Source organism: Tamandua tetradactyla, chromosome X, assembly GCF_023851605.1.
Source record: "Tamandua tetradactyla isolate mTamTet1 chromosome X, mTamTet1.pri, whole genome shotgun sequence".
Lineage (NCBI taxonomy): Eukaryota > Metazoa > Chordata > Mammalia > Pilosa > Myrmecophagidae > Tamandua > Tamandua tetradactyla.
Genome location: NC_135353.1, coordinates 66,636,329 through 66,655,808, shown reverse-complemented (window position 1 = coordinate 66,655,808; position 19,480 = coordinate 66,636,329). Strand labels below are relative to the sequence as shown.

The 19,480-nt window shown below is 34.9% G+C and overlaps 1 protein-coding gene across 1 annotated transcript in view; it reads left to right on the top strand.

Annotated features, from left to right (window-relative positions):
* The window catches only part of IL1RAPL2 (interleukin 1 receptor accessory protein like 2), a 645,369-nt gene that overhangs the window by 557,848 nt on the left and 68,041 nt on the right, over window positions 1-19,480 (top strand). The window contains exon 6 of the mRNA XM_077146975.1: window positions 357-486. Coding sequence (XP_077003090.1) covers window positions 357-486 — 130 coding nt within the window. The remainder of the gene's footprint in view (window positions 1-356; window positions 487-19,480) is intronic.

The window sequence follows — 19,480 nt, the reverse complement described above, 5'->3', positions numbered from 1 at the left end:
AAAAGCAAGTCTAAGTGGAAAGTAGGTAAGAATTAATACTGTCAAAAAATAAAAAAAAATAACAGGGTAGTCTTTCCATTTGATTCTTTCATGTTAGTTCCTGGAAGGAAAGTAGTAAACATAGGAAGTTCTAAAAACCAAATAGCTTTACTTATATCTTCATTTTTTATTAAACCTTGAATTAAATTTCCTCCATCACTCTTTAAATTTTTTTCTCATGTACAGTGATAGGATGATTGGAAAAAAACTGAAGAAAGGCTCACCTCTGAGTTTTCCTTTGGATGTTAAGTGGGCCCTTCCTCTCCCACTGATAGCCAGGAGATATTTGTTCATTTATTTCTCTCTGTCATTCTCAGGTAAGCCCCTGAACATCCCTTGCAAAGCATTCTTCGGATTCAGTGGAGAGTCTGGACCAATGATCTACTGGATGAAAGGGGAGAAGTTTATTGAAGAACTGGCAGGTCATATTAGAGAAGGTGAAATAAGGTACAGGACTTGAACTGCTGATTTTTCTTTGCTGTACTTACAGTTTAGAAACGATTTATCCTAGAAGTGCTTCCACCTAGGATTTAAAAAAAAATTGGAGTGGGGGGGTTTCATGGTCTGGGAATTGAACCTGGGTCTCCTGCATGGAAGGTGAGCATTCTACCACTGAACCACCCATGCACCTCTGTCTAGGATTTTTTTTAAATGTAATTTTATTGAGACGTAGTCACACACTATATAATCCATCCAAAGTATACAATCAATGGTTCATAGTATCATCACGTAGTTGTACATTCATCACCAGAATCATTTTTAGATTTTAATTGTAACTTCAAAACATTCCATTCTCTCAAAGCTGATCTTGTGGAGTAAGTGAAGCTGACTATGTAAAGTACTATGATATTTCAGATGCAAATATAAGGAGGTTTTTCTTATGTTCTAAGAATATTTCATCAGGATGTAATGACCCCTGCAAAGCTGCCTAAGCAAACCCTGTTTAAGTTTCCAAAGTTCAGGCCACTGCTATTGTAACCAGTGACTGTAAAGTCCAAATTTTATAGGTGACTCCTTAGATCACTGGACTCATGTATTCACTGGCAATAGACAACCTTCATATGTCATATATGTAATAGTTTGACATATGTCATAGTGTCAATACTAGAGCTGGTACTCAGCCAAATAAATATTGACTCCTGTTGAAGTTGTTTTTTGTTTTGCTTTGTTTTGTTTTTTACCAGTACCCATTGCTCATCCTGAATGTGACTGATTCTTAAGTTGAACTCCCCTCCTTAGACCTCACTATTACAAAGATATCTCCCTGGTACATAGACGACAATTCTATTGGACTTCTAATTTTATTTAGTAACTACTCATTTATATAAAAGCCAAATAAATAATCTTTCCTTCCTCACTAATTCTACTGGATAGTGTTTGTATTTCAGAGACAATGATATATTGTATATATTTCTTAATCTGAATGGAATTGATACTCTCTCCCCTTCACCTATACTAAGAATCATAGTGAAAATCAATCCAATATTTCTGTGCACTAATGTTAAAATACTTTTTTTCACTTTTCTTATTGAATATACACCAGTGTAAAAAAATTGAACTATATACTATTCACTGTAATTGAATATAATTATAACTTCCAAAATTTCTCTGCATATGCTCACCTGATGACTCTAATTGAGAAATTTATAACTCTGAGGGTCCATGAACTCCCTGAAATCTATGCAGAATATTGACTATATGAGCATATTTCAAGGAAGAAGGTTCATAGCTTTTGTATTAATTTCTTATTGCTGCTATAACAAATTACCACAAATAACATGGCTTAAACTGAAAATTTATTATCACACAGTTCTGGAAGTAATAAGCCCAATATGGGCCTTACTGTACTAATATCAAGGTGTTAACAGGACTGTGTTTCTTTCTGAAAGCTCTGTGGGAGAATCAATTTGTTTGTATTTTCCATTTTCTTTTTAGAGGCTGCCCACGTTCCTCATCTTATGATACCTTTTCTCTTTGTCTTCAAACCAAGAAACAGTGGGTCAAGTCCTTCTCACACTGCCACCTCTCTGGTTCTCTCCTAACTCCTTCTTCCTCTTATAAGGACCCTTATGATTATAAAGGACCCACCCAGATAGTCCAGGATAAGCTCTCCATCTCAGTGTTAACTGATCAGAAATCTGAATTCCACCTGTAATCATAATTCTCCATTGCCATGTGACCCAACATTTTCACAGGTCGTCTGGATAGGATATAGAAATTTTGGGAGTCATTATACTGCCTAAAACAGATTTCATCAAGTTTAGAGAAGTCCACGATCCAAAATGGATTGAATCACTACTTTAGAACAAAAGTATCCTTCAGCAAGAATGTGCAAGTGTGTATGTAACTTCACAATGCTGCCATTCTTATTCTTCTTCATGTAGTTAATACTTAAACTGACACCTGGAGTGAAAACTGAGTTCAGGTTGCTTTTGCAACATTCATAGAAAAAAATAAGTGAGTGAATAACACAAACAAGGCAGTTGAGAAGCTATCTAAACAAAGTTGGAAAAGAAAATTTTCAAATGTATTAAGAATCTGTTTGCAACAGAGGAGGAGCCAAGATGGTGACTTAGCAAGGTGTGGGATTTAGTTCGTCCTCCAGAACAGCTACTAAATAACCAGAAACAGTACAGAACAGCTCCTGGGGCCACATCAGTGACCGGACACACAGATACCCCAATCTGGACTAGCTGGACCAGCTACGAGCACCTCCCCCTCCAGAACCATGAGTTCACCAAGCCGCGGTGGCCGGTGCTCCTCCCCCACAGGCTGCTTCCCAGAGGGGAAAGGAAAGAGACTTTATCAGCAGCAGGGGCTGAGCACAACTAAGCTTCAACTGTAGAATTAATTCACAAATTCTGGCTACTGAAAATAGGCCCCTAGCTCAGGTGAACCTGGTCAAAGCTGAGGTTGCTCATTTTTGCTCTGGCAGTAAAGGGGCAGGGCTGACAGAAAATGAAAAAAAACAAAAAGAAACAGAGGTTTTAGTGACTGTGTTTCTACGGAGGCTTGGCTGCCTTTGGATACAGCAGCAGAGCGTTTCAGGCTGCAACTGGTCCAGGCATAGGCACAAACAAGCTTCTTTGAGAGCTTGTCTGGAGCTGGTGCCTTCCCCAGGGGATGGGTGAGGCCAAACTCAGGTGGAATCCCTCCCTCAAGGAATTCACACCCCAGGGCTTGGTAATTTGAAGCCATTAAAACCAGCCTACAGCCTCTCCTCTGTCTCTACCACACCCCCAGGAAGGAGAGTCTGCCAAAGTTAAAGGTACCGTATCATCTTATGCTGGTGGGACCTGCAGGCAGACAAACACCACATACTGGGAAAGATAAGAAAAACCGAGTTCATAGAATTCACAGGAAAGTCTTTCAACCTGCTGTGTCTCACCCTCAGGAAAACTGATGCAGGTGACTCTTTTCTTCTGACAGGAGACCAGCTTGTTCTGGGAAAATCCGGCTAGGGTCTATAATACTTAAGTAGACACTCCTAAGGGTGGGGGTGGGAAGGCACCATACAGGCAATACAAGAAAGAAGAAAACAATAATTAAAAAATTCTCCTCTGTTAAACAAAACTTAAGCTAGTGGTTCAGAAAAAGCTGAACTGAATGTGAAGGAACAGATAGACAACAAATTCATCCAGCAAGAAAACCCTAGGTGAAAGAGAAAATCTATCAACCAAGAAGTCTATATCCAGCAAAATTGTCCTTCAAAAAATGAGGGAGAAATTAAAACATTTTCTGACAAAAAATCACTGAGAGAATTTGTGACCAAGAGGCCAGCTCTACAAGAAATACTAAAAGGAGCACTAGAGGCAAATACAAAAAGACAGAAGAGAGAGGTATGGAGAAGAGTGTAGAAAGGAAGACTATCAGTAAAGGTAAAAAGAAGAAAAATTAGATGCGACATATAAAATCCAAAAGGCAAAATGGTAGAAGAAAGTACTACCCATACAGTACAGTAATAACACAAAATGTTAATGGATTAAACTTCCCAATCAAAAGACATAGATGGCAGAATGGATTAAAAAACAGGACCCATCCATATGCTGTCTACAGGAAGTGCATCTTAGACCCCAGGATAAACATAGGTTGAGAGTAAAAAGTTGGGAAAAGATATTTCATGCAAATAACAATCAGAAAAAAGCAGGAGCAACTATACTAATAACCAACAAATTAGACTTCAAATGTAAAACAGTTAAAAGAGACAAAGAAGAACACTATGAACTAATAAAAGGAACACTTCAACAAGAACATAACAATGATAAATATTTATACACCTAGCCAAAATGCTCCAAAATGCATGAGGCAAACACTGAAAACACTGACAAGAGAAATAGACACATCTACCATAATAGTTGGAGATTTCAATTCCACACTCTCATCAATGGACAGATCATCTAGACAAAAGATCAATAAAGAAACAGATAATTTGAATAATACAATAAATGACCTAGACTTAACAGACATTTATAGAACATTACACCCCACAACAGCAGGGCACACCTTTTTTTCAAGTGCTCATGGATCATTCTCAAGGATAGACCACATGCTGGGTCACAAAGCAAGTCTGAATAAATTTGAAAAGACTGAAATCATACAAAACACTTTCACTGATCATAAAGGAATGAAGTTGGAAATCAATAATAGCCAGAAGATTCACAAATATATGGAGGCTCAACAACACACTCTTAAACAACCAGTGGGTCAAGGAAGAAATTGCAAGAGAAATCAGTAAATATCTCGAGGCAAATGAAAATGAAAACACAACATATCAAAACTTATGGGATGCAGCAAAGGCAGTGCTAAGAGGGAAATTCATTGCTCTAAATGCCTATATCAAAAAAGAAGAAAGGGCAAAAATCAAAGAATTGACTGTCCACTTGGAAGAAGTTGAGAAAGAACAGCAAACTAACCCCAAAGCAAGCACAAGGAAAGAAATAATGAAGATTAGAGCAGAAATAAATGAAATTGAGAACATGAAAACAATTGAGAAAATCACCAAAACCAGAAGCTGGTTGTATGAGAAAATCTATAAGATTGATGGACCCTTAGCAAGATTGACAAAAAGAAGAGAGAGGTTGCAAATAAACAATATCAGAAATGGAAGAAGAGACATAACCACTGACCCCACAGAAATAAAGGAAGTAATGACAGGATACTATGAACATCTTTATGCTAATAAGTACAACAATGTAGATGAAATGGACAACTTTCTAGAAAGGCATGAACAATCAACTTTGACTCGAGAAGAAATAGATGACCTCAACAAACCAATCACAAGTAAAGAAATTAAGTCAGTTATTAAGAAGCTCCCCAAAAACAAATGTCCAGGACCAGATGGCTTCACATGTGAATTCTACCAAACTTTCCAGAAAAAATTAGTAACAATCCTGTTCAAACTCCTCAAAATTTGAAGAGTAGAGAAAGCTACCTAACTCATTCTACAAAGCCAAAATCACCCTCATACAAAAGCCAGACGAAGATATTACAAAAAAAGAAAACCACAGAACAATCTCTCTAATGAATATAGATGCAAAAATCTTCAACAAAATTCTAGCAAATCGAATCCAGCAATACATTAAAAGAATTATACATCATGACCAAGTAGGATTCATCCCAGGTATGCAAGGATGGTTCAACATAAGAAAATCTAATAATGTAATACACCATATCAACAAATCAAAGCAGGGAAACCACATGATCATCTCAATTGATGCAGGAAGAACATTTGAAAAAATTCAACATCCTTTCCTGTTGAAAACACTTCAAGGGATATGAATAGAAGGGAACTTCCTCAAAATGATAAAGGGAATATATGAAAAACCCACAGCTAACATCATCCTCAAAGGGAAAAACTGAAGACTTTCCCCCTAAGATCAGGAACAAAGCAAGGATGTCCACTATCACCACTGTTATTCAACATTGTGTTGGAAGTTCTAGCCAGGACAATTAGACAAGAAAAAGAAATACAAGGCATCAAAATTGAAAAGGAAGAAGTAAAACTCTCACTGTTTGCAGATGATATGGTACTATATGTTGAAAACCCCGAAACATCCACAAAACTACTAGAGCTAATAAATGAGCACAGCAAAGTGGTCGGTTACAAGATCAACACTCAAAAATTTTGTAGTGTTTCTATACACTGGTAGTGAACAATCTGAGGGGAAAATCAAGAAAAGAATTACATTTACAATGACAACCAAAAGAATAAAATATTTATGAATAAATTTAACTAAAGAAACAAAAGGCCTATACAAAGAAAACTACAAGAAATTGTTAAAAGAAATCACAGAAGAACTAAATAGATTGAAGGTATACCATGTTCATGGATTGGAAGACTAAATATAGTTAAGATGTCAATTCTACCTAAATTGATTTACATATTCAATACAATAGCAATTAAAATCCCAACAACTTACTTTTCAGAAATACAAAAACCAATAACCAAATTTATCTGGAAGGGCAGAGTGTCCCAAATAACTAAAAGTATCCTGAGAAAAAAAAATGAAGTCAGAGGTCTCATGCTACTTGACTTTAAGGTGTATTATGAAGCTACAGTGGTCAAAACAGCATGGTATTGGCATAAAGAGAGATATACTAACCAATGGAATCGAATAGAGTATTCAGATATAGACCCTCTCATCTATAGACGATTGATATTTGATAAGGCAGTCAAGCCAACTCACCTGGGATAGAGCAGTCTATCCAATAAATGATGCTTAGAGCACTGGATATCCATATGCAAAAAAGTGAAAGAGGACCCATATCTCACACTTTATTAACTTAAAAAATTAATTTAAAATGTATCAAAGACCTAAACATCAGATCTAAGACCATAAAACTGTTAGAGAAAATGTAGGTAAATATCTTATAAATCTTATAATAAGAGGCAGTTTCCTATACCTTACACCCAAAGCAAGAGCACTGAATAAATAAATAAATAAATAAATAAATAATAGGAACTCCTCAAAATTAAACACTTTTGCACATCAAAGAACTTCATCAAGAAAGTAAAAAGACAGCTTACACAATGGGAGACAATATTTGGAAACGACATATCAGATAAAGGTCTAGTATCCAGAATTTATAAAGAGATTGTTCAACTCAACAACAAAAAGCAGCCAGTCCAATTACAAAATGGGGAAAAGACTTGAACAGACACTTCTCAGAAGAGGAAATACAAATGACCAAAAGGCACATGAAGAGATACACAATTTCCCTGGCTATTAGAGAAATGCAAATCAAAACCACAATGAGATATTATCTCACACCCACCAGAATAGCCATTATCAATAAAATAGAAAATGACAAGTGCTGGAGAGGATGTGGAGAAAGAAGCACACTTATTCACTGTTAATGGGAATGTTAAATGGCATAACCGCTGTGGAAAGCAGATTCACGGTTCCTCAAAAAGGTAAATATTGAATTGCCATATGACCCAGCAATATCATTGCTAGGTATCTACTCAGAGGACATGAGGGCAAGGACACAAACGGATATTTGCATGCCAATGTTTATAGCAGCATGATTTACAGTTGTGAAGTGATGGTAACAACCAAAATGTCCATCAACAGATGAGTGGCTAAACAAACTATGGTATATAATACAGTAGAATACTATGCAGCTGTGAGACAGAATAAAGTTATGAAGTATGTAACAACATGGATGGACCTTAAGGACATTATGCTGAATGAGATTAGCCAGAAACAAAAGGACAAATACTGTATGGTCTCACTGATATGAACTGACATTAGTGAATAAACTTGGAATATTTCGTTGGTAACAGAGACCATCAGGAGTTAGAAATAGGGTAAGATACTGGGTAATTGGAGCTGAAGGGATATACATTGTGCAACAGGACTGAATGTAAAAGTTCAGAAATGGATAGCACAATACTACCTAACTGTAATACACTTATGTTAAAACACTGACTGAAGCTGAATGTGAGAATGCTCGAGGGAGAAGGGCTGGGGGCACAAGTGAAATCAGAAAGAAAGATAGACAATAAAGACTGAGCTGGTATAATCTAAGAATGCCTAGAGTGTATTATGATAGTGACTAAATGCATAAATTTTAAAAATGTTTTTACATGAGGAAGAACAAAAGAATGTCATTAGTTCAGGGTGCTGAAAACAGATGGTAACTAATATTTTAAAATTTCAACTTATGTGTGAGACTAAAGCAAAAAATATTTATTTGGTACAAAATTTATATTTTGACTAGTGCATCTCCTAATGTAACTTATGTTGATAGCTTGATTGAACACCATAAGTACTTGGAATCTTGGGTAGGACATGAGATTTTGTTGGTTTGTCTAGAGTGACGCCCTGATGAATCCCAGAGTGATTTGATCAGTGAGTGGAAAAGTATTTGCAAAGTCCCCTTCAGGGAATGGTGAGAATGGGGAGAAATTCAACTTCCCCAAGTTGAATTCTTGATATTCTCACACGCAGTGTGGACAACCAAAGCTATAGGCTGAGCCCCCAGGCTTGGGGTTTTTTTCATATGAAACTTAACCCTGCAAAGGATAAGTCAAGTCTACTTAAAATTTAGGCCTAAGAGTCACCCCCAAGTGAGCCTCTTTTGTTGCTCAGATGTGGTCTCTCTCTCCAGTCAACACAACAAGCAAACTCACCACCCTCCCCCTGTCTACGTGGGACATGACTGCCAGGGGTGTGGACCTTCCTGGCAACATGGGACAAAAATCTTGGAATGAGCTGAGTCTCAGCATCAGGGGATTGAGGAAAACCCTAGAATGAGCTGAGACTCAACATCAAGGGATTGAGAAAACCTTCTTGACCAAAAGGGGGAAGAGTGAAATTAGACAAAGTGTCAATGGCTGAGAGATTCCAAACAGAGTCGAGAGGTTATCCTGGAGGTTACTCTTATGCATTAAGTAGATATCACTTTGTTATTCAGGATGTAGTGGGGAGGCTGGAGGGAACTACCTGAAAACATAGAGCTGTGTTCCAGAAGCCATGTTTCTTGAAGATGATTGTATCATGATATAGCTTTCGCAATGTGACTGTGTGATTGTGAAAACCTTGTGTCTGATGCTCCTTTCATCTACCTTATCAACAGATGAGTAAAACATATGGAATAAAAATAAACAATGGGGGAACCAATGTTAAAATAAATTTAGATTGAAATGCGGATGATCGATGAGGGGAAGGGGTGGGGGGTATGGTATGTATGAATTTTTTTCTGTTTTCTTTTTATTTCTTTTTCTGAATAGATGCAAATGTTCCAAGAAATGATCACGATGAGGAATATGCAACTGTGTGATGATATTGTGAATTACTGATTATATATGTACAACGGAATGATCAAAAGTTAGGAATGTTTACGTTTGTTTGATGTTTTTTGGTATTAAAATTTTTTTTTTTTAAATCACAACTGATGAAAGTAAGGTGAGTTTGCAGTTCCACTGCAGGTGCTTCTTCCCAGTTCTGTAGGGAGCAGAGTAATCCTTGTGCAGATGCTAGGGTGCATGTATGTCTGTGCCAATCTTTTTTATGTTGACCAAATGGACTGAACCAGGTCACTCATTACAGGCTTCCTATCCCAGAACTTGCTTTGCACATAGATGTGATTCATAGAGCTCTTTTGCAGAAAGTTGTAGGAGAGCAGTCAAATTGAAGCATCAAATGAAATTGTCATATATTTAGGATGTTAAATTTAAGGCAAAACAGCTCAGTGTATGTAGTGCCTAGGATGAAGAGGAAACACTATTTCCCAGAGCAAAGGGGCCATTCATATCTATGTAAATGGAGGAATTCCTAGGGCCATGCATGAACGTTTATGAAAATATGTATGCACAGAAAAGATGGAAAAGGACCCTAAGCTTTTGCCTCAAACTGTTCTATATACCCATTGTTAGAATTGCTCATCACTTTGAAAGTAATTGCACAGGACAATCCACAAGGATAGGGAAATTTTCATTTTCATTTTCTTGTTTTGTTACCTCCTAGCATTCAAGGAAACCCCTTTCATTACATAAGCTGGATACAATCCCAGAAAAGGGATGTTTTGGTATCTAAATTCTAGAGATAACATTTTAAAATTTCCAGGTTTTAATAAAATATCACAAAATATACAAGATATAGGAAAAGATAGATCATGCAAAAGAGCAAGATAAAGCATTACAAACCATCACAAGGAATACCAAATCACAAGGAATACCATGCCTCAGAAATACCAGACACTTTAGAAAAAATGTTACTGTATATGCTCAAAGAGCTAATGAAAAACAAAGAAAAAGAACTGAGGAAATTGTAAAAAGGTAGATGAACACAAAGAGAATATCAATAAAGAGATGGAAATTATTAAAAGAAACCAAACAGTGCTGAAGATCAAAGACACAAAAACTAAAAATTCATGAGCGTGGTTCAACAGCATATTCAAGCTTGTGGGAGAATCAGTGGACTGGAAGATATGACAATTGAAATTATTCAGTCTGTGAAGTGGAAAGAAGAAAACATGAAGAATTTGAGAGCTCTCTGGGACACCTTCAAGTGCTCCAATATATACACTGTGAGACTCCCAGGAGAAGAAAGAGAGAAAGGGATAGAAAGAGTGTCCAAAGAAAGAATGGCTAAAAATATCTCAAATTAAATGAAAAACATGAATACACACATCCAAGAAGCTCAAGAAACTCCAAACAGGATAAATCCTAATACGTTATATATCAAGATACATCATAATCAAAATGTCAAATATAAAAAAATAGAGAATTCTGAAAGCTGCAAGAAAGAAACAAAACTCCACAAACACGGAAGCCTCAATAAGATTAAGTCCCAAATTTTCATTGGCAACACAGGAGGAAATAAAAAAAAAAGAAACACCAACCAGAGATTCTGTATCTAATAGATATGAGTTTCAAAAATTAGGGAGGACTTAAAACATTCCAAGATAAACAAGAGCTAAGGGATTCATCAGCAATAGGCTAAAACTACAAAAAATGCTAAAGAGAGTCCTGCAGGTTGAAAGGAAAGGGCACGAGACAATTGACTGAAGCCACATGAAGAGATAAAGATTTCTAACATAGGTAATGGCATGCATAAATATAAATGCCAGTACTATTATGTTTTTGTTTATAGCTCTTTATTACTTCATACAGTATTTAAAATACAAAGCATAAAAGTAACGATAATCAATATTTATAGAATCACAATGCATGAATATGCAATTTATGACAAGAACTACATAATGGTGCAGGAACAGAGAGATATAAAAACTAGTTTGTGTATACTATTGAAATTAAGTCATCATTCCAAATGAAATTGTTATAGATTTAGGATGTTAAATTTAAGTTACATGGTAGCCACAAAGAAAATATCAGAAAAATATCCAAAGAAGGAAATGAGACGGCATTCTGAAGGGTTCACAGCAAAAGATCAGCTAAATAAAAAATAGGCAGTAACGGAAGAATAAAGGGACTGAGAATTTATTAGGTGTACAATTAACAAAGAGAAAAATGACAGAAGACAATCCTGCATTATCATTAGTAATTTGAATATAAATGAGTTAAATTCTCCAGTTAAAATTTTATCCTTTTGATAAATGGGTAAAAATCATGATCTAATTATGTAATGTTTGTAAGAGATTCACCTTAAATTCAACGTTGCAAGAAGGCTGAAAGTGAAAGGATGGAAAACATATTCCACTCATAATAGTAGTAGTCAAAGGAGAGGGTGTGGCTGTAATGTAACAATTGAAGAGCCAATGATTTATTAAACATACAAATAACAAAGAGCAAAATAGCAGAGGTAAGTTCGGCATTAGCAGTAGATTCTTTAAGCATAAATGAGTTAAATTCCCGAGTTAAATTCCCAAGTTAAAAGGTTTTAACTTAAATAGGCTAAAACTACAAAAAATGCTAAAGGGAGTTCTGCAGGTTGAAAGGAAAGGACATTTTATTAGATAAAAATCATGCCCTAACTATGTTATGTTTACTAGAGACTCAGCTTAATTACAAAGATAGAAGCGGGCTGAAAGTTCCACTTTGAATGGAAAAAATATTCCATTCAAATTGTTGTAAAAAGATTGGAGGTGGCTGTACAATATCATAAAAATAAATTTTATTTAAAAATCTGTTCAAAGGGATTAGAAGGGCACTGTATATTGGAAAAGAGTCAATTCATCAAGAAGATATTATTTATAAACATATATACACCTAAGCCCCAAAATATATGAAGCAAATATCAACAGATTTTAAAGGAGAAATAGATGGTTCTACATTAATAGTAGGACATTTCAATACAACACTTTCAATAATGGATATTATTTCAATAATGGATACATATTCAATAATGAATATCTAGACAGAAGATCAATAAGGAAATAGATAACATGAAAAATATTATAAATTACCTACACCTAGGACACATATATAGAACTATTCATCCAACAAGAGGAGAATACACATTCTTCTTAAGTGTATACAGATCATTCTCCAAGAGACACCAAAAGTTAGCACACAGAACAAATCCCAATAACTTTACAAATGATGGTATCATGCAATGATTCTCCTACAAACACGATGGATGAAGCTAGAAATCAATGTCAGAGGGAAAACTGAATAATCCACATATACATAGAAATTAAGCAATACATTCTTAAACAACTAATAAATCAAGAGAGAAATTACAAGGGAAATTAGGAAACACCTTGAAATGAATGTAACACAATCCCAATCAAAATTCCAACAACCTTCTTTTTTATAAATGGAAAAGCTAATTATCCAATTCATATGGAGTTCAAGTGACTTTGAACAGTCAAAACTATGTTGAAACAATTAGAAAAAAGTTGTAGGACTCACAGTTCTAATTTCAACCATTATTAAAAGCTACATTCATCAAAACAGTGTGATACTGCCTCAAGGATAAAGAGATGAACCAATTTAATAGAATTGAGAGAAAAGAAATAAACCCACATATATGGCCAGATGTTTTTATTTGTGATCAAGATTTTAATAACTGGAAAGGTATGTTATATATTCAATATTCATTAAATAAATTTAATATTGTATACTAGAGTGCAAAAAGAGTGAAATTAAGCACTACAGGAGTATAAATGTACCTTCTATATCAGTTTAACTTTCCATGAGTCCCGCCAGACAATTTTATTTTATTTTGCCACCCACCCCCTCCTACGCCATCCCACCTTGTCCCAAAAGCACTCTTCCCCAAGAGGGGCATTCATTGCTGAGCAATGATCATGGCTTTTGATTAGCAAATTCAGATCACTGAGAGAAGGTTCTAAGGGACACCATTGTTTCAACCCTCCTCAGATAGAGGTGATGGCAGTAGAGATGTAGAGATGCTGCACTTCCTGAAGCTGTAAGAAACAGTTCGTTGAAGGGCTGTATTTGCTGAGCATTTCAGGAAGGTTCAACTTAAGTTGATACAGACAATCTGGGTCAAAGGCTTGCCATCTTCAGACACTGGGAGACAGAGGTCTTTCCTCTACGTAACAGGGAGAACAATAAAAATCCTTTAAATAGCTGGACTCTGAAACAACTAGCAAGCAAATGCCTAGGGCATGACAGAGGCCCAGAAAGATGGAAAACCCTGCACACTGCATCTGCTTTGTACATACCTTCTTCATAGGAGGGAAGAAGCTCAACAAAATCTTTGTCTAATCACCAGCTGATTATAAAATCAAGAAACAGACATCCTAGGAAATAAATCCCAGGGTTAGCATTTTAAAATATCAAAATGTACAGTGTGGAACAAAAGAGTACAACAAAAATAAAGAAACGGGACATGAAGACCCATCTAAAGATAAAAGATAAAAATTCAGAGAACATCAATGAAGTAGATGAGAATGTGGAAAAAGGCCATTTTAAAATGGTCTTAAAAATGCTTAAGGAGATAAAGGTAAATGCAGAGAAAGAACTAAAGATATCAGGAAAACAAGGAATGAGCAACATGTGAGTTTTAGTAAAAAAAATAAAAATTAAAAAAATGAACCAAACAGAGCTATTGGAGTTGAAGACCACAAGAACTGAAAGGAAAAACCCAGGAGGGTTTCAAGAGCAGATTGGAGCTGGAAAAATAAAGAATCAGTGCACTCGAATATAAGACACTTGAAATGATTCAGGTTGAGGAGCAGAAAGATAAAAATAAAGATGTATTAAATGTTAAAATAGCCTAAGATGCCACCGTGGTACCATCAAGCACACCAATCTGTGCATTTTGGGAGTCCCAGAAGAAGAAGGAATACAGAAAGTGACAAAAGGAATATTGAAAGAAATAACGACAGTGAACTTCACAATCTTAACAAAAGACATGAATATGCACATCTAGGAAGCAGAGAGAACCTCAAACAAAATAAACATAAACAAAAATTCACTCCATGATATATTGATCACACTATTGAATGCAAAGTACAAGAATAGAGTTCTGAAAGCTGCAAGAGGAAGGCGATGTATAATGTACAAAGGAGTCCCAATTAGATTGTGTGCCAATTACTAATCAGAAACCATGGAGGCAAGAAAGTAGTAGGTTGAAATACTTAAAGCACTGAAACAAAACATCTGCCAGCAAATATTTTTCATCTGATGAGACATTCTATCAATAAAATGGGAGAGATTAAGACATTCACAAATGAATAAAAGCTGAGGGAGTTTATAACAACTAGAACTGCCCTATAAACAATGCTAAAGGAAGTTCTTCAAAATGAAAAGAAAGGATGCTAGACAAAGATTCAAAGTGGCATAAAGAAATAAAGACCTGTAATAAAGGTAACCATTTGGGAAATTATATATGCCAGAATTATTGTAGTGTATTGTTATGTAATGAGAGATAACACTAGCTGCATACAAGTTTAAGAACAGATGTCTTAAAGTGTAAATTCCAGCAATAACATATAAAATATCAAAATGTCCAGGCTTCACAAAAAAGTTACAAAACATGCAAAGAAGCAGGAAATGATGGCTCAGGCAAAGAAAAAGAATTAGAAACCATCGATGAAGAGAACAATACTTATATAAGAAAAAAGGATTTTTTAAAATGATCCTAAATATGTTCAAAGAGATAAAGGAAAATATGGACAAAGAACTAAAGGAAATCAGGAAAACAATAAATAAACACCAAGAGAATATCAAAAGAGAGGTGAAAATTATGAAAAGGAACCAAACAGAGCTGTAGATCGCAGTAATAGAAATTTTTAATTTCCTATAGGAGTTCAACAGCAGATTGGAACTGGCAAAAGAATCAGTGAACTTGATAAGATAATTGAAAACATTCAGTCTGAGTAACAGAAAGAAGAATGAGGAAAAGTGAACAGAGCCTGTGAAACCTGTAGGACACCATCAAGCATACCAGTATACAAACTGTAGTTGTCCTAAAAGAAGAGAGAAAGAGGAAGAGAGAATATTCAAAGAAATAATAGTTGAAAACTTCAAAAATTAAACTAAATCATGAAGTACACATCCAAAGTGCTCACTGAACTCCAAATCAGATAAACCCAAACAGACTCATGCTGTGGCATATTATAATCAAACTGTTGAGTATGAAAGGTAAAGGGAGAATCATGAAAGCCACAAGGGAGAAGCAATGTTGTCACAAGGGAGCCTCAATAAGAATAAGTGCTGATTTCTCATCAGAAGCCATGGCAACCAGAAGGCAGTGGGATGACATAAAGTCCAGAAAGCAAAATTTGCAAACCAAGAATTCTATATATGGCAAAACTGCCTTTCAAAAGTGAGGAAAAGATTTAGACATTCCCAGATAAACAAAAGTGAGGAAGTTCGTTACCATTAGACTGGCCCTACGAAAGACGCTAAACAGAGTTCTGCGGGTTGAAAGGAAAGGACAACAGACAATAGATTGAAGCTGCAAGAAGAAATAAAGATTTCCAGTGATGGCTATAACACAGGTAAATAGAAATGCTAGTACAATTATATATTTGTTTGGTAACTCCAGTTTTCAACTTCCTATAGTTTCTAAAAGTCAAATTTATAAAATGTAATGAGCAACAAAATAATAAATACAAAAATGTAATGAAAAATCAGTTATTTTGAACTAAAAAAAGCAATGACAAATAAATATTTTTGAACATTCAAGTGGGAGAAAGTACCAAAAAAATGTGGGGGGTGGAGGGAAAGAGAGGAATAGAAAAAGTATATTTTCATGCTGTGAAAGTTAAGTTGATAGAAAATCAAATATGCTGGTCATATATTTAGAATGTTAAATTTGATCCCATGGTAACAACAAGTAAAATAGATGAATAATATATCCAGATAGAAACAAGAAGACATTCAATGTGGTAGAACACAAAAATTCAATATAAAAGTAAGCATCAATGGAAGTGAGGGACAAAATAGGTATAAGCCATCCAAAGGCTAAATAGCAAAATGACTGAAGGAAGTCCAGTATTATCAGTAGGAGCTTTAAATGTAAGTGATTACACTCTCCAGTCAAAAGGCAGAAATTGGGAGAATGGATGAAAAAGTGTGACCCAATTATATGCTGTCTGCAAGAAACTCACCTGAAATTCAAAGATACAAGAAGGTTTAAAGTGAAAGATGGAAAAATAGACCTAGTTCAAATAAGATCCAAAAGAGTACTAGGGTAGCTATAGTAATATCAGAAAAAATAGATGTTAAGACAAAAAAATTTACTAGGGGCACTAATAGTCATTATGTACTGATGAAGAGAACAATTGAACATGAAGATTTAAAATATATATACATGCATCTAGCAGCAGAATCACAAAATATAGGAAGCAAATACTGACAGATTTGAAGGGAGAAATTGACGGTTCTACAAAAATAGTTAAAGACTTAACTATACCACTCTCAATAATGAAAGAACATCTAGTCAGAAGAAATATAAGGAAATAATTCAAGACTTGAATGATACCCTAAACCAACTACACTTAACAGACATATATAGAACACTTCACCCAACAAAAAGAGAATACACATCTTCTTGAGGGCACATGGATAGAACATACATTAAGTCACAAAACATGTTTAAATAAATTTTTAAAATATTGAAATCATACAATGTATATTCTCTTACCAAAAGGGAATGAAGATAGAAAACAATAACAGTGAGAGAAATGGAAAGTTCAAGAATATGTGGAAATTAAATAACATGCTCCTAAACAGTGGGATTGTGCATCATTTCAAGTGCTTATTTGTCATTTGTGTTTCTTCTTTTGATAAATATTTATTCAAGTTTTTAGCCTATTTTGATTGGATTATTTATATTTTTGGTATTGAGTTGTAGGAGTTCTTAGTATGTAATTGATACTAAATTTTCATTATACACATAGTTTCCAAACATTTTCTCTGATTTTTTAGTTAGTCTTTTTAGTTTCATGTGAAGTCCCTTGACATATAGGATTTTGATTTTGATGAAGACCCTTTTATCTCATTTCCTATCGTTGTGTCTGCTTTTGGTGTAAAGTTTTAGAAGCCATTTACTAGGACAAGATCTTGAAGTTACTTACCTACATTTTTGTGTAGGAGTTTTATGGTTATGGTTCTTAACTTAGTCTTTGGTCCATTTTGAGTTATATTTTTGTATGTGGTGTGAGGAAAGGGACCACCTCCATTCTTTTGCATATGGATGCCCAATTTTTGGAGAACCACTTGTTAAAGATACTACTTTTCCCCATTGATGATCTTGGCACCATCATCAAGAATTAACTGTCCATAGATGTGAAGATTTATTTATGCACTCGCAATATGATTCTATTGTTCTATATGTCTGTCCATGTGCAAGTACCACAAGGTTTTGGTTACTGTAGCTTTTTAATGTTTTTGTTTTAAGTTTTAAAATTGAAAAGTGGTAGCTTTAGTTTGACTAAAAAAATTGATCTGAAAATACAGAGTTCCCATGTGGCCCCCCTTCCATCACAAAGTTTCCAACATTATTAACATCTTGCATTTGTTAAGTATATTTGTTATAATTGATGAATCAATACTGATACATTAGCTGACATTAAGATTCGCTCCTCATATTGTACAGGTCTATGAGTTTTGATGAATGCATAACGCCATGTATTCAGCATTACAGTATCACATGCAATAGTTTCACTGCCGTAGGAATTCCCTGTGATCCACCAATTCATTCTTCCATCCTTCTGAACCACTGTCAGCATCTGATCTTTTTTCAATTTTTATTTTAGTAATGTATACACAACTTAAAAGTTCCCCCTTTAACTACATTAAGATATATAATTTAGTGGTGCCAATTACATTCACAATGTTGTACAGCTGATACAATCATGCATTTTTCAAAACTTTTCCAACAACCCCAACAAAAATTCTGTGACAATTAAGATTAAACCTTCCCTTCCCTAGACTTCTGCTGTCCTTGATAACATTTGTTCTGTCAGTTTGCTCATTCTAATTGTCTCATATCAATGAGATCATACAAATTGGTCCTTTGTTGCCAGCTTATTTTCCTCAAAGTGATGTTTTCAAGATTCAGCCATGCTGTTACATACATTATAACCTCATTCCTTTTCACAGCTTTATAATATTCCATTGTATGTATATACCACATTTTGCTTAGCCATTCATTCTTTGATGGACACTTGGGCTGCTTGCATTTTTTTGGCAATTGTAAATAATGGTGCTATGAACATCCATGTGCAGATATCTGTTCAATACCCTGCTTTCAATTCATTTGACTATATTTCTAGAAGTAGAATTGCTGGGTTCATAAGCTAATTCTACACTTAATTTTCTGAGGAACTGCCAAACTGTTTTCCACAGTTGCTGCATCGTTTTACATTCCCACCAATGTTGAATGAGTGTTCCTCTTTCTCTACATCATTTTCTACACTTATATTTTTTAATAGCAGCCATTCTAGTGAGTGTAAAGTGGCATCTCATTGTATTCTTAAGGCAATTTTATTGAGAAATATTCACACACCATACATTTCATCCAAAGTGTACAATCAATAGCTCAGTATACTCAGAGAATTGTGCATTCATAACTACAATAAATTTTAGAGTATTTTCATTATTCTGAAAAGAAAAACTCCATTTCACTTATACACCCTTATTATTAACAATTAGGATTCATATTGTATGTTTGTTACAATTGATGACAGAATATTAAAATATTACTTTTAACTATAGTCATAGTTTGCATTGGGTGTATTTCTCCCATATACCTCTCTATTATTAACATCTTGTAATAGTAATATGCATTCATTCTAGTTCATGAAATAACATTCTTATATTTGTACTATTAACTGCATTCATCATCTAAAACAGGGTACACTGTTACACAGTCCCACATTTTATCCTCTAACTTTCTTACTAGTGACATATATGACCCTAAACTTCGCCTTTCAACAACATTCATATGCATATTTCAGCTCTGTTAATTACACTCACAATAATATGCTACTAACATGTCTACCCATTTCCAAATGTTTACAATCAACCTAACTTAAAATGCTGCACAAATTA